The 16387-nt window shown below is 39.5% G+C and overlaps 3 protein-coding genes across 6 annotated transcripts in view; 1 reads left to right on the top strand and 2 right to left on the bottom strand.

Annotated features, from left to right (window-relative positions):
• Positions 1-16387, bottom strand: part of LOC107981926 — a 457580-nt gene that overhangs the window by 31435 nt on the left and 409758 nt on the right. The gene's annotated exons all lie outside the window — the stretch shown is intronic.
• The window catches only part of LOC107981322, a 526190-nt gene that overhangs the window by 184315 nt on the left and 325488 nt on the right, over positions 1-16387 (top strand). The gene's annotated exons all lie outside the window — the stretch shown is intronic.
• LOC116417682 lies at positions 1310-8496 on the bottom strand. 2 transcript variants are annotated; one of them, XR_004227936.1, is made up of 4 exons: positions 8138-8496; positions 7007-7132; positions 5669-6882; positions 1310-1720 (listed from the first exon to the last, which is right to left on the bottom strand). XR_004227936.1 is itself a non-coding variant. In XM_031931997.1 (3 exons), exons 2-3 carry the CDS (start codon positions 7107-7109, stop codon positions 6656-6658), a joined length of 330 nt encoding a protein of 109 aa, XP_031787857.1. In that variant the 5' UTR covers positions 7110-7132; positions 8138-8496; the 3' UTR covers positions 5582-6655. The 2 variants fall into 2 exon arrangements, 1 of the variants encoding a protein (XP_031787857.1); XM_031931997.1 differs by lacking the exon at positions 1310-1720 and having other exon boundaries at positions 5582-6882.

The following is a 16387-nucleotide window of genomic DNA, read 5'->3' as shown; positions in this document are numbered from 1 at the left end:
CCCGTTATAAAGTCGGAATATTTAATTTTTATAAAATGAACAAAGCACTAAACGATATAGCGATTACAAAACATAAAAACTCATTAGAGGATTCTGAACAACAATATTTACAAGGGTGTGAAAAAGTTAAAAAATTATTGGAAAATTTCACAAATACGTACGCTAAGTTGGATGACGAAATACGAGGATTATGCGTTATTGATAGTACACCAATCCATGAATACACTGACGAGGCTTCGGGCTACGTGCTACTTATAGATTTTATAGAAACTGAAATCCCCGGATCCGAGAGAGTCAAAGCCCTCTTACGGCTTGGTCACCTTGAGCCTGACGAGAAAAAGACCATTGAGAGTTCCATTAATATCTATTACGAACAACTTCATCTGACCGGAGAGAAACTAACGGATACTCATTAAATTCAACAATGTCTCCCCACCATACATAATAGGGTGTATCGAATTTTTGTACGCACTTTGGCGACTCGTAATAGTGCGGAAATTTTAGTATTTATATCAAATATATATCAAATAGAACATCTGTAAAATTTGGGCGCATAAAGTCAATTGCTTGCGCTTTGTCTAAAGTCAAAAAGTCCAAAATTACCACATTTTTGCTCAAAAATTTTTTTTTAAATTCTTCAAACAAATTTAAGAGGAAAATATTCCAATACCTTTTTTTGTAAAATGCATTCATTTTTGTTGATACATTATTAAAATTTCGGAAATTTAAGTTGAAAATATTGAATTTAACACTTTAATGATTTTTCAACAAAAAGGGATGCATCTCTATGTTAGTAGAAGGATTCGCGAGATCCTGATTCATGCGCAACTCGATGGAAATTAAAATTAACTAAATGTGATTTTGACATTGTGTACAAGCCGATCGAGGAAGATTCCGAAGCCGTAATACACATCTTACGTGTGTCACAGACGCACATGTCTGCAACGCGAGCAAAGAAGACGAGTTAGCGATATCCGCCGAGCCGTACTACGATACATAGCGTCCGAATGCATCGTAGGTGTTAGGTCAGTGGTTAGAGCTCCCGCTTGGTAATCTCAGGGTCCGCGGTTCAAGCCCGCGTCTACTCTTTTTCGTTTTCCGACTCGTCTCCTCTCCGTCTGTTAAACATGAAACGGACAAAAGAAGCTGTATAAGTCAAGAGCAACAGCCTGATTCTAACACTGAATAGCAAATCGAAGGTCAAAATAGCAAACCAATAAATACTGAAAATTTCATAAATTCAGAGAATATTACTGAAACAGAAACACTCCCGTTAGGCAGAATAACCCGAACATGCGCAGGTAAATACTTGTATTTTCTGACTTCCAAGGGCATATTGAGTGACAAATGGTGCACGACTGCTAGAAAAACTGTTAGATTAATCCGAGTTGGATGGTTGGTGAGGAGAACTCGTAATTAAACAAGGCTCTAATATTCTGTTATAACTCTCTTTATTTTCTTCTTATATATATAACTCGGGCGACGGAGCTGTTGCTTCGAGAGCGGTCGGCAGGAGAGTGGGTACTTTGCAGAGCACGCGTGAATACCTAGCGCTGCCCGCATGGTGGCGCTAGATTAGCTCTGTAGTCTACTATAGAAGGCAAGCGGCGCGAAGACTCGCCAACACTCCCTCCCTTCGGGGCGCTTGTCCTCCTGTACGTCTGCGTTTTTTTATTCTCTGAACTTTACTCTGAATTAGTTTCTCCTTGGTTTCCTGTATCTGAAATATGTACAAAAATTCTTATTCGTCTGATATATATATATATATATATATATATATATATATATATATATATGTATATATAAATAAAACTCTGAAAATTATAATTAAGTGTGAATTTCTATGTTCAATATTTTATCTCTTAGGTATTTATGAGTATCATTAGGCAGAGGTTTAGTCATAATGTCTGCCACATTGTCGGTAGTAGATATCCATTTAACTCTGATTTGTCCCTTTAGGACACACTGTTTTATGTAGTCTCCGTGTGTTTCTGCCATGTGACTTTTACTCCCTGTCTTTTCTCTGATTTGTAGTTTTCTCTGAATTGTTTCCAGATCATCATCAAAGTTTTTCAACTTGTGATTTCCTTCCATCTGAGTGCAGTCCCCTGCAGATTTGTTATCCAACGATACAATTTCTTGGCAAGTATTGCTCATTGCCAAGTACTCAGCTTGGCAGGTAGAGAGTGATACGTAAACTTGTTTATAGCTTCTCCACATAATTGAGTCGCCATACAATTTTATTACATATCCTCCAGTTGAAGATGAATCTTCACAATCTCTAAAGCTAGCGTCTGTCATTGCTTCCATATACTCATTTTCTGCTCTGAAAATCAAACCTATTTCTGAGGTTCCTCTGAGGTATCTGAAAATCCTTTTTACTTCCTTCCAGTCACTTTCAGTGGGTGACAGCTGTTTTCTTGATAGAAAGTTTACTGCAAATGCAATATCAGGTCTGGTGGCACCTGCCAGATATAGTAAGCTTCCTATAGCTTCCCTATACGGTGCATGAGTTGCTATCTGAGCTTCTTCTGAATTTATGAGTTCTCTTTTTCGAAACTGTCTTGTAACCATAGGTGTTTTCTGTGGCTTACTATCTTTCATATTGAAACGTTCAAGACATTTCTCTATGTACTCTGATTGTGACAGTTTTAATATTTTCTGATCTCTGTCTCTGGTTATTTTCATGCCTAAAAATAATTTAGGTTCTCCTAAGTCTTTCATCTGAAAGGTAGAACATAATTTTTCTTTTATCTGTTTTAGTTTCGTCTGATTGTTGCCTGCTAGAATGATGTCGTCTACATATAGCAGTAATACTACCATCTGATTTTGTAATCTCCACGTGAACAGACATGGTTCATTTATGTCCTTTTCTAGTCCAAGTTCCAAAGCAACTTCTGAGAAGCGTTTGTTCCATCGCTTGGGACTTATTCTGAGGCCATACAAGGATTTTTGGAGTTTACATACTTTATTTTTCTTAATGGATGGGTCTATTTGTATACCATCTGGTATTTCCATGAATATGTCGTCTTCAAACGTTCCATTCAGAAATGCTGTCTTGACGTCCATCTGATAAGCAGTTAAATTTAACTTATTAATGATTGCAAAAGTCGCTCTAACGATTGGCAATCTTGAGACTGGTGCGTAAGTTTCTCTGAGTTCATATTCTTTTCTATCCTTGAATCCTCTGATAACTAATCTTCCTTTGTAAGTCGTCTGATCGTCTTCTGAGATTTTCCTTTTGAATACCCATTTGGAATCAATGATGTGTGCCTTTTTGCCATCTTTGTCTAGAGAGGGTCTGTCTACTATTGTCCACACATTGTTGTCTTCCATAGACTTTAACTCTTGTTTTATTGCTTCTGACCATTTATGTTTGTTGTCTGATTCAATAGCTTCTTTATAACTGACAGGATCTCTGTTCGTTCGTGCTATAAAAATATGTCCAAGTTCATCTTCTTCTGAGTGTGTATCTCTGGTTTCTCCAGTTGGAGTAGATACTTGTGGCAGATCGTGATTGGTATTTTCTACTTCGACTACTGCTTCTCTGAGATGTGTTCAAGTTCGTCTGTTTGTCTTGGCTTTTCTTTCTAGACAAGGTCGCTTTTCTGGTTCAGGTTTCTTAGCCTTTGAATCTTCTGAATTTTTGTCTTCTGCTTTTCTCTTCTGATTTTTCTCTTTCTCTGATTTTGAATCTTTTGGTATATCTGGTTGTGTTTTGACAACATCTGTTGATATTTCTAGTGTCTCTGATTTTTCTCTTAGGTCAGTTTTATACACATCCCTATACACCAGTTTTTCATTAAATCTCACGTGTCTGGATGTAATGAATCTCTGAGATTCAGAGTGCCACAAAACATAACCAGTTTGAGAATATCCAACCATGATTGTACGGATTGCTCTGTCTGAAAACTTGTTCGTCGCATTCGGTATTTTGGCATAGGCCAAACATCCGAAACGTCTGATTTTGTCTAGATGCATGTTTCCATTTGGAACCATTTTCTTGATTGGTATCTCTGAATCGATTCCTTTGTGTGGAGTTCTATTATAGATATGGACCGCCACTTCCAAAGCTAGTATCCACATGCTCTTGGGTAGACCAGAGTCTATCATGAGCGCTCTGATTTTCCACTGTATGGTTTTGTTAAACCTTTCAGCGGTTCCATTATGTTGTGGAGTGTAAGGAGGTGCGAACTCTCCTTCAATTTTCTCCTTTTCCATAACTTCTGAAAATTTACCTCCAGTAAATTCAGTGCCATTGTCCGTTCGGATGAAACACACTTTTTCTTCTTTGCCCAGTAAATTTCTTGTAGTTACCAAGAATTTTTCTAAGCAATCTCCAGCTTCACTTTTGTGTTTAGTAGAGTATGCTTTGGAAAATCTGATGTAATCATCTATAAATCCTATTATGAATTTATTTTCCCCAGGATACGAGACTGGTTTAATTGGTCCCATTGTGTCTGCGTGTATCCTTTCTAATGGCCTTGTTGCTCTGACTCTGACTTCTGAGAACGACAGGTTTTCCATTTTTGCTAGGACGCAAACTTCGCAGTCTGTAATGGACTTGTCGAATTTTACCTTTCTGAGTTTATCTTCTGACTTTTGTAGCAATAGTAAATATTGCAGAGAAGCGTGACCTAATTTGATATGCCACAGCATTCCTTCGTTCAGCTTCTTTTCTTGTCTATCTGATTTGTTGTTCACATTGTTTTGTAGATATTTCAGCATTTCGTCTGACGAGTCGTCTATGTTTAGGATTTTCCTGTTCAGAATTTGTTCATCTAAGTTTGTATCACAAACTTCTCTCTGACTAGATGAATTTGATTCTTGTACAGTTCGTTCTTCCTGCTTCTCCCTCCCAATCTCAGTCGGATTCATCTGAGTTCCCTCTGATGCGTTAGTTTCATCTGATTCGTTTTGATCCTCAAGATCCTTGATATCTGACTGAGATTGCTGCAAGAACTCGTCTACCGAGACTATGTTAGCCGTGCATGAATACTTATCGTAGACTTCTTGTTGCTCATCTGATTGTTCATGTTTTGCTACGTTTAAAGAAAATATCCAGTTTGGCTTTTCATACGTCCCAGCTAAATACTCTTCGTCTGAATTTTTATCGTAGATTTTAAGTATTTTATTATCCAAATAAATACTCAAACCTACGTCTGCAAAACGTCTGAGAGAGATCAGATTGTCTGAAATATTTTTGGCAGAAATTACATTTGTCAAAATTATTTTGTTATTTTCATTTGATTCTGATTTTAAAATTAAATCTCCTTTGCCGTCTATAGAGATGTTTGCAGATTTATTTTTATTTGCACTTCTGATATATTCGCCTGAACTTTTTCTGAAGTTACCTAAAATTATGCTCTTATTTACTATATGCTCTGTTGCGCCAGAGTCCGCAATAAGTACTAGTTTTGTAGGTGTTTTATTAATTATATGTGTGTTGTTACCTGTTAGCATCGCTTTGACCTTGTATCCCTTCTTCTGATTTCGGCCTGGTGTTTGTATATCGACCTTGCGTTTGAAAGATCCCCTTCTTACATTATTTCCACTACGTCTGACATTATTATAACCACCCCTTCCTCTGTTACCTCTACCTCTGAAGTTATTACTGTTGTGTTTGTGTTGTGTGTTTGTGTTGTTATATGTATAAGATTTTACATACCCATCTTTGGGATTGTCCTTATTTGGACAATTATCCCCTTTGTGTGGAGCTACAGCCTGGCAATAAAAGCAGTACCATAGATTGTACTCTTTAAGAGGACAAAAGGCTGCTCTGTGTCCCACCTTATTGCAGCGATAACACTTGTCTGTGATTATCGCCTGTTTAGCTGCAATTTTTTTGCCTGTCGTCTGAAGGCTGACCGTCTGATTTGCGTCTGTCTGATTCCAGCTGTAGTATCAAAGTTTTTATGTCATCAAGGCTCATCTCTGATTTGGTTGCTTGAAGTCTGATAATATTGGCCGATCTGATTTCTTTAAATTTTATACTAACAGCTTGAAAGAAGGCCGATCTTATCTCTTCCTCCGTCAGAGGTGTTTTGGTAATACAATTTTCAAAATCTCTGATAATAGAGTCAAAACGATCGCAAAATTCGTTTACTGATTCTCTATTGTTCATTTTGAGACTATATAATTTTTCTCTGACTGAAGAATCGGTAACATTGGCCTCTGCTCGTCTGAACTCTTTGATTTTAATCACTATTTCTAATGGGTCTTTTATTTGTAAAATCTTATTATGGTAATAATCATCTACGCGACTTATTAGAATGTCTCTGACTTGGTCTTTTCTGTTTTGTCTTTCTATTACTGTCTCTGAAACGTCTGATTGTTGAGAATCGTCAAGTATGTCTGCAAGATTATTAGCTTTTAATTCAGCATTTATATTGTCTAACCAAATGTTAAGTGGTACTTTTTTTGTTAATTTATAATTTCTCTTTATGTTTATTTTTGAATTAGTTGCGTTTAGGGCAATAGATCGTCTGAGTTCATTACAAGCTCTGCTGAGGTCGCCTAATGCGCTTGTTCCGTCTGATAAGTTTGTTGAATTGATATTGTTACTAAACTCTGTCTCACTTATGTCTCTGAGTGTGGAACTGGCAGGGTGGATAATTACCTCTGAAGTTAATTTTCCTATTTGTTCTGTGAGTTTCTATATGACGGTGTTTAGGTTGTCAATATTTTCCTTCATATCGAGTATGGCTACTGTTTGATCTCTGATTATTTCAGCATGATTGTCGAGTATATCGGAGTGTCTCTCGAGAGCATTCTCCAGATTATCCATTCTCCACTCCATTTGTGAGTCAGTAGGTTGAGACTTTCCCTCCATATCTCTTTTTGGGGGTGTACCCGGGGGTGTATACCCTTCTATATCTGAATCTGTATTATAAACAATTTCTCTGATTAGCATTCAATTTTTATTTATTATTTGAACTCTGAATTTTAGGCCTAACTTCTGATTCTGAATTAATTGTTTATATTCTGATTTAAAAACACTTTGTACCTTGGTGGATATTCAAATGATCGTCCACTTGATTTTCGTTGCCTTCGTTGGCCACCTCTTTCTCATTTGATGGTAATGGGTCTGAAAGACTCCAATCAGACATAACGCTTCTGATGTTCTTTTCCTCTGAAATAAAGTTAGAATGCTCACTCTGACAGTTTTCTTTGATTTCTGCCAAGTTAGACCGCACTGCAAGTCAAACCAAGCTTGAAAATCAAGCACTAGCACCGTGCCTCCCGGACGCCACACACGTGCTCCCTCCCAGTCTAAGTAAACGAACGCAATTCACTTAATAATTTGCGAGGGGGCGATCGCACACGCGTATGTCGTCCAAGAAATCACGAAAGAAAGTGTAATTATCTTTTGATAATTTTAAATTTTATAGAAATTCAAATTCACTGCACCGCCGTTTCATTGAAATTTCTATCAAGGCGTGTTTTTAAAATTTATTCGAGTGCATCTGAACACTAATAAGCCAACAAAAAAATTGAAACTTTTTGATTTACTCGAATAAGTCTGACATTCTGAATAGGAGTGAGAACGATATAACTGGAATTATTTTTCTCTGATTTTATTTATTACATATATACACCGATAGCCAATCTAATCCGTTACGTCTGATTCTGATTAGACCATATATTTTGTAACTCAAAAAGGAGAAAAAAAAATTTACGAGAAAAATCCGTGCGTGTAAAATTTGTTTTGATTCCGAGAGAGAGAGAGAGAGAGAGAGAGAGAGAGAGAGAGAGAGAGAGAGAGAGAGAGAGAGAGAGAGAGAGAGAGAGAGAGCACAACAAACCGTGCGCTCGACTCTGACAGCGTCGCTAGTCGCGGCTCACCTCCCCCCGATTCCCGGAATCGGCTCGTGCAGGCTTTTGCCGGCGAGCTCTCGTGCGTTTCGTTGTCGCGCGCTTTTGTCTCGTGTTAAGACTTTTGATTTTCTATAACCTTCTGATCTATTCTGTAATTATTAAGACACCGCACTGTCTTTTCCTACTATTCTTTACGCAACTCTCATTTTTCTTGTCGATGCGGTAACACAACACACTCCCGAAACCGATCAAAAATTAAACTTTCTTTTGCTATATCTGATTACTACTCTGACTACACCTTACAAAAGCTTGTACTTACGTTTTCTTCTGAAATTTGTCCTCTAGACCTCTTATACATCTGATTTATTTTCCTCTGAACAAAGATAAAAATAAAAACTTCTGAGTCGTCTTCTTCTCGGTTCTTCCTCTATTCCAGCGAGCTGGCCCACAACCTGTTAGATTAATCCGAGTTGGATGGTTGGTGCGGAGAACTCGTAATTAAACAAGGCTCTAATATTCTGTTATAACTCTCTTTATTTTCTTCTTATATATATAACTCGGGCGACGGAGCTGTTGCTTCGAGAGCGGTCGGCAGGAAAGTGAGTACTTTGCAGAGCACGCGTGAATACCTAGCGCTGCCCGCATGGTGGCGCTAGATTAGCCCTGTAGTCTACTATAGACGGCAAAGGAGATTTAATTTTAAAATCAGAATCAAATGAAAATAACAAAATAATTTTGACAAATGTAATTTCTGCCAAAAATATTTCAGACAATCTGATCTCTCTCAGACGTTTTGCAGACGTAGGTTTGAGTATTTATTTGGATAATAAAATACTTAAAATCTACGATAAAAATTCAGACGAAGAGTATTTAGCTGGGACGTATGAAAAGCCAAACTGGATAATTTCTTTAAACGTAGCAAAACATGAACAATCAGATGAGCAACAAGAAGTCTACGATAAGTATTCATGCACGGCTAACATAGTCTCGGTAGACGAGTTCTTGCAGCAATCTCAGTCAGATATCAAGGATCTTGAGGATCAAAACGAATCAGATGAAACTAACGCATCAGAGGGAACTCAGATGAATCCGACTGAGATTGGGAGGGAGAAGCAGCAAGAACGAACTGTACAAGAATCAAATTCATCTAGTCAGAGAGAAGTTTGTGATACAAACTTAGATGAACAAATTCTGAACAGGAAAATCCTAAACATAGACGACTCGTCAGACGAAATGCTGAAATATCTACAAAACAATGTGAACAACAAATCAGATAGACAAGAAAAGAAGCTGAACGAAGGAATGCTGTGGCATATCAAATTAGGTCACGCTTCTCTGCAATATTTACTATTGCTACAAAAGTCAGAAGATAAACTCAGAAAAAAAAAGATGAACTCCCACGATTACATAACTTATCAATAGGCGAGTTAAAAAAAACGCCTAAAAGTAACAATCATTACTTTATAACAATACTACTAGGCGACAAAGGTGAAAACATATCCACTATAATTGAAAATTTAACAAGTGGGTTAAAACAATTAAAATATTCATAATAAAATAAGGATTAGAATCGATCAGCATTGCTTAAATCAGCTTTATAAAAAATGTGTCATGGAATGAGAAAGCTATCAAAATTGAAACGATATGTACAATTTACACTTATATGAACAATTACACTTTATATGTACAATTTAGTGCCCCTATTGTGATTCTTACTAACCAAGGGACAAACTTCTGAAGTAATTTAATGAAACACTTTCTATCCACAGTCAAACGGTTCCCTTCAAAGAAGCGACCGTATACGAGGCTACACAGCATACTCCGTATGAATTAGTATTCGGCAGGCTGGCCCGCTCTTCGTCAAGGGACCCGCTCGAAGCCGAGAATAGATTTTCAACATATTCCGATTATATTATCGAACTAACGACAATAGTAGTAAGAAGGGCTATATAGCGAGACCGGCTTTATTGATTTCCCCCTCCCCTCCCTCCCCTCGGCTTCGGGCCCTAGGCCGGTATAGCGTACATGGCGTTCCCCCCTCTATCTCGTTATCTCTCTCTCCCTCGGCCAGGGGGGGGGGCTGTTATGGCGTAGGTCATTATTGATTTCTCGGGGGCTGATAAGGAGTACCTGTTGCCGAGTGGACTTTAAATAATGCAACAGATATGTCCTTATTTGAGACTGACATGTTGTAGAAGCGCTATATTTGCGCTTTCCACTTTCATGTGTGTATAACTTATATATGTATCTGTTGTACATACTCAGCGTCTCGTTTCTTTTTTTCAAATGTTAGTTGTTCTATACGTATGGATGTTTTTGTGGTCCTGAAAAGGGCCGATGGTTTCTATTAACGCTAATTTTCCAGAGCATACATCCATCTTGCTTATTGGCTGAACGGCACCGTCCACAGCCTACTGGTAACGATCATGTCCCAGTCATCGCTTTCGTAGTGCGCTGATTTGCGCTGCCATGCCACATGCAGCATATTTTCCAGTGCAGATTTCTTAAACCACGAAATGGTATATTTTGCGCAACTGTAACAAAAAAAAAAAGAAATATTTGTATTAAATTATATAAAAAAGTTATACATACTAGGCGGTACAGCATACTTGCAGCATGCAGAGCTCGTGTAACAGTCTGTAGGCCTCTGTCCTTGTCACACGTGGGAGTCTTGTCTTATCAATACATCCGTCGGTTACGATGCGGATGCTATTGATAAATTTTGATGACGAAAGCGTCATCAAGGGCGGTGTGCAGATAGCGGCATTTTCACATAATATTTTTCGTCCTAAGGCAAACATAAACAGGTGGCATTTTCTTAGGCACGAATCCGTTAGTGCGATGTTAATACACGATACACTCCTGTTAATTGTCCTCTGGAGTGTTTGCACTAGTTCAAGTTTCTTGAAGGGCTCTAAGAATTCCAAACTGGCCATGTAAAACGCTTGTGTGCGTTGGACACGGTCGGCGCGGTACGTTTGATCTGCGCCCGAAGATAGTTGCTCGTGATGGTGGAGCATTTTCTTGTGCACCCGCAGATTATCCGTGCGCTGATTAAGCATCAAACCTTCATCTATGTGCAGAATATCTTAAAATATCTGCACTTCTTGGGGCTGCTCCTGCTATTGTTGCTTCGCTTGCTGTTGTTGCTCCTGCTGTTGTTCCTGCTGCTGCTGCTGCTGCTCTGCTTCACAATTACTCGACGAAATCAGGGCAAGTATTTCGGCCGTCATTAGGCCAAATATTTCTGCGTCATACGCGGCGAGATCGACGTCGACACTATCACTGTTTACACCGCTTATGGTGGTACTGGTGAGTATCGCGGGCACGGATTTACGACACTCGTTAGCAGACGGTGATATCTCCATGGGCTCACCGCCGACTGGCGTTTCGAATAACTCTTTGAACAAATTATCGCCAATTTGCTCAGACCCTACATTAGATGCTGGACTAGCGGTATCAATTACGCTTCATCCAAGGCGTTACTTGGATAATTTTTCACAACTTCTTCTCACTGATTGCCTATCGCTTCGGTCAACACCCGTATCATATTTGCATCGCTGCACATATTTTACTCTCTGACACATCACTAGTAGTGATAGTAGTAGGTTCTAATGCTGTTGCAGTCCTGGTCTGCAATTCGTGCAGAATGGTGTCCAACTCTTCCGGGTCGTAGTGGGCGTCCGTCATAGCGCACACTTGATCGATTAAACCGTTGTCGAAAGAGGTCATTTCTACGCGGCATTATTATACGTATAGTGGATTTGTTGCAATTAGGCTGCAATCATACTGCTGTCTGGAGAGTGTGCGACTTTGAGTGGCGTCACCGCTTAAGACGCATGAGTTGCGTACATCTGAAAAGAATGTTTCCTTGGATTCTTAGCTGCTGTACTATTCGTTAAATTGCTCGCATGTATCGTTTGATATTCCGGGGAAATCATTTAGCTGTAAGAGCAGCGGCCGAATTTATTTTACTACGTGATCTACATCAGATGGTTCCTTTGCAGTGTTTAATGACTAAATACAACGAATATGTTGGTAAGTACTCAACCTTGTAATATTGTTTTTTAAAATCAACGCATTTCTCATAAAATATTTTTTACAGCGCGCGAAAATCTTCTAAGGGAAACAAGTGATGACGATCATGGCGATGAAGAGAGGCAAATTTATACCGATTTGTCCTCAAGTGATGACAGCGACGACGACACTATATGTCAATGGGTACAATTGGGATCTGCAAAACGTAGATTGTTTTACGGTTTGGACGATGGCGACGGTGACGATGACGGTGCTGGTACGAGTGTACAGAGATCACGCTAGCTTGTATCGAGCCCATCAGCGCTTGTGCCACATACCGACGAGGACACAGCTACAAGTGAGTGTGCAATCCCTGTTTTCGCGACAGAGCGTTTAAACAACGGTCATCAAGCCCAAATTTTGAGCGGATTTGCGGTGCTTGAAAGTGGCGGAGAGGGTGACGCTGATTTCACACCGTCGTCGCCTATACGGCATCCGCAGGCATGTTCGACCCCACGCGCTGATAACGAGAATGACGAATCGAGTTCGGAAGAAGATTTTTTTTCGTCTCCAGACGTCGAAGCTTCTAATCTAAAAACGGGCTTTTATCGGGCGGTCATATCCGAAAGGTGATTTGGTACGTGTGATTCATCGTAATTATGCTGTGCCGAATGTGCAGTGTGCTATCGATGCACGATCAGTATCTGAAAACGGTGACAAAGATGACGAACCTTTTAGTGAGTTAGAGTGCTTTAGAAGTTTTTTTGGAAATACTTGTTTTCAGAATCATAAAACGGCGGGGTCGCATAAAAAGCGGAATAAGAAAATTTACGACTTGTTGATGATATGTCAAACATGTCAGAAACGCGTACACGTACATCGTAGAAAGCACGAATGTGGTATTTTATTTTGTAAGATTTGTCGGTCACGGCACTCTACAAACGCCGCGTGTTACATGCAGATTGTGCGTGCTCCAAAGCAGTTGAAAGAATCTAAAAAGTACCTTTACGTGTTTTATGATTTTGAAACACAACAAGATACTCTGTATAGAATGAGAACAGATACGCGTTTGCATACTTTGAATCTGTGCATTGTCCGACATTTGTGTACGGACTGTCTGACACGCGCTGATGATATGAAAATACGCTGCGACATCTGCGGTATACGCTAACACAACTTTCGAGAAAACGTCATAAAGCATTTCATCGAATTATACTTTCGTGAAAAATCGGTGTTTGAGTGTGTTATATGCACCGCGTACAATGCTAGTGGTTTCGATGCCAAGTTTATTTTGAAGTATTTATTCGAAGAGTGTGAAAATGCTAATTCTCGTGTCGTGCTAAATGGAAAAAATATCGTTTTGCTACAATGTGGCCGTACCAAATTTATTGACAGTCTAAATTATTTTCACATGCGCTTAAGTCTATTGCCCAAAAATTTTGGCCTGCCACTTTGCGCAAAAAAGGGTTATTTTCCGCATTTATTTAATATCCCCGAGAACGAAAATTACGTCGACCCTCTGCCCGATGAAAGATTTTACGCGCCGGATTCTATGTCTGTCAAAGAGCGACAAGCGTTCTACGCGTGGTATAACGACGAAACTCGATGTGATTATGTTTTCGATTTTCAAAAAGAAATAGTAGAATACTGCCGTATAGATGTGGAGATTTTGCGACGCGCGTGTATTGCTTTTTGAGAGATATTTCTGAATATGGGTAAAATCTGTCTATTTGTTGAAGCAACTACTATAGAGAGTGCTTGCTCGCTTGTGTACAAAAAAAAACTTCTTATACGATAAGACTATAGGTATTATACCTGTCAGCGGTTATCGCCGAGGTGCCAAACATTCTCAAAAATCTATAGAGTAGTTGGTTCAGTGCAAACGTGAGTGTGGTCGAGAAATCATTTACGCGGGGTCACGTTCGAGAGTTTCGATTACCCAAAGGTTTTCTAGTGGACGGATTTTTACCACCTGTAAATAGAGAGCAGTAAGGCACAGTATACGAGTACGAGGGTTGTACACGTACAGCTGCCCGATATGTTTTGATAAAGCGCGTGAGAAATCGCTGGCTTATGATCGCACGTTTAACACCGCATACGAAAACACAATGTCAAAATTGCAAAAAAATGCGCGATTGCGGCTACGATTTTTTTAGTATATGGGAATGCGAGTTTGACGAGGTAAAATTAAGAAATCCTGAGATCGTATCCTATGTGAAAAATCATCCTCTAATGAGTCGAATAACTTAAAATCCGCAAGATGCATTTTTTGGAGGGCAAACAGAAAACATCATACCTTTTTACAAAGTCAAAGACGGTGAAAAAATCAAATATACAGATATTTGTTCGCTGTACCCGTACATCTGTAAGCGTAGAAAATTCCCAATCGGTCATCCGCGTATTTTCGTAGGTGAAGAGTGTCGCCAATTGATTAGCGATGATTACAACAATCTTGACGGAGTCAAGGGCTTCGTCAAGTGTAGAGTTTTACCGCCGCGAAATTTGTATATGCCGCTGTTGCCGGTTAAAATGCACGGTCGGCTCCTCTTTGCGCTATGCCGATCTTGATGCGCCGAGGCACGCGCCGAAGATTGTCGTCGTCATCACGAGAAAATAGTGGATCGTGAGTTTACCGATACTTGGGTGGCGGACAAGCTGCGCAAAGCCGTTGAACTCGGTTATCGCATAAGCGAGATATACATCATTTGGCAGTACGACACCACGCGCTCCGATGGTACGAAAGGTGGGCTCTTTGCGCAGTATGTAAATCTATTTTTAAAAATAAAACAAGAAGCCTCCGACTGGCCTAAATAGCTTATGGGGTAAATTCTGCCAGCACACAAATATGAAACAAACCACCGTTGTCAAATCACGCGAAAACTTGTTGAAGCTTTTATTCACTACCGATAAGGAGGTTTTCGACATCTTACCTATCAATAATGATATTCTGTATGTAAATTAACAATTTAGAGAAGAAGCTGTAACATCGACACCCGATACGAATGTGGTCATGTCTGCGTACACAACGGCGCAGGCACGCCTCGAGCTGTATGGTTACTTGGAAAAACTCGGATCGCGCCTACTATACTGCGATACAGATTCGTGCATTTTTGTGAAAAATGAAAACGACCCGGACGAATATGAGCCGCCAATAGGTAATCTCTTAGGTGCTATGACGTATGAGTTAAGAAGTTATGGCGTGGGTACGTACATAGAAACCATGATGTCTGCAGCGCCGAAATTTTACGCTTTTCGGGCAATCACACCGGGTACCGGTACCACTATAGAATGTTGTCAAAGGTATATGTCTAAATTACAATAATTCTTTAAAGATAAATTTTTACAGCATAAAATCTCTAATTTACGATGAATTTGGTGAAAATGCCGACAAAAGTGAGAACGACAATGACGATGTCGACACCGTCAAGGACAAGCTTACAATTAAGGTACACTTTTCAACAATCAGGCGCACACTTACTCACGAGGTCATGACTCGTGATGAGTTCAAAACTTGTAGCGTTGTTCTTAAAAAAAGACGATATGTGTCGAAAACTGTTCTCTTCCTTCCGGTTATAAAAGAAATAATCCATTGTAAAATATGTCTACATCTCAATAAATATGATTAAAAATAAAAGAAAAAACTAACCTTGATGCATTCTTATCTATACTGTAAAAGTAAAAAAAAAATCTATTTACCATCACTCATCACTTCAAAAATCAGCTTATTACGACTAGACGCGGAGATGCACGAGATTCTTAATTCAAAAAAATTTATCAGTGAAGAAGAAAAGCGTAAAAACTACTTGCAAGCACTGCGGCGATTTCTGTTCTTTAAGGAAAGCGAACATATCGAAGAGCCTCGCAATGAGAATCTCGCGACACGGCTCTCGGAAGAAACTATTATCGAAAGCGTGCCGAAAATTCATCAGAAAAAAGCACGCTTGTTGCTTAAACACTGACAGGCTAACGAGACCGATCGGCTCAAATGGAACAATACGGGTGGCGTTATCATAGACGGTAGTCTAGTGCCTCAGAATCTCGATGATTACACGACAGCTGGATTCGGCGAACTGCAGAGACGCTTTAAATGCCCGCAGGTCTGCAGCTACCATGGCTGCTAGGCAGACACCTATACAAGATCGTACTGTGCGCTCTTGAGAGAACGCATACTACGAAAGTGGATCCCCATTCACATGTGCCCAGTGAAATATTGGAAAAAATACAAGAGACTGGCACCGACGTGTTTTATTAAGCTATTTTATAAAACACGTCGGTGCCTATGTGGTCTCGAAGAGGTAACATTGTGCAATTTCGAGGAAGGGACGTAGAGGACAAAATCGACAGCGAAGAAGACGAATACGCCAGTAATAACACCGATTCATCTACAATAAAAAATGAATACGGCCGAGATTATGACGCCCTAGGACGCTTAAAAGCCTGGACAATCGGGGTTTACGCTGCAGATTGAATACCGCGGGTGCTGATAACGCCAGCAGCAATAGTACGTAACACCGATGATCACACTAAACCAGGAACACACTGGGTAGCTATT

This window comes from Nasonia vitripennis, assembly GCF_009193385.2.
Source record: "Nasonia vitripennis strain AsymCx chromosome 1 unlocalized genomic scaffold, Nvit_psr_1.1 chr1_random0003, whole genome shotgun sequence".
Classification (NCBI taxonomy): domain Eukaryota; kingdom Metazoa; phylum Arthropoda; class Insecta; order Hymenoptera; family Pteromalidae; genus Nasonia; species Nasonia vitripennis.
The sequence above is the reverse complement of the archived record's forward strand: the minus strand, read 5'-3'. Positions and strand labels throughout refer to the sequence as shown.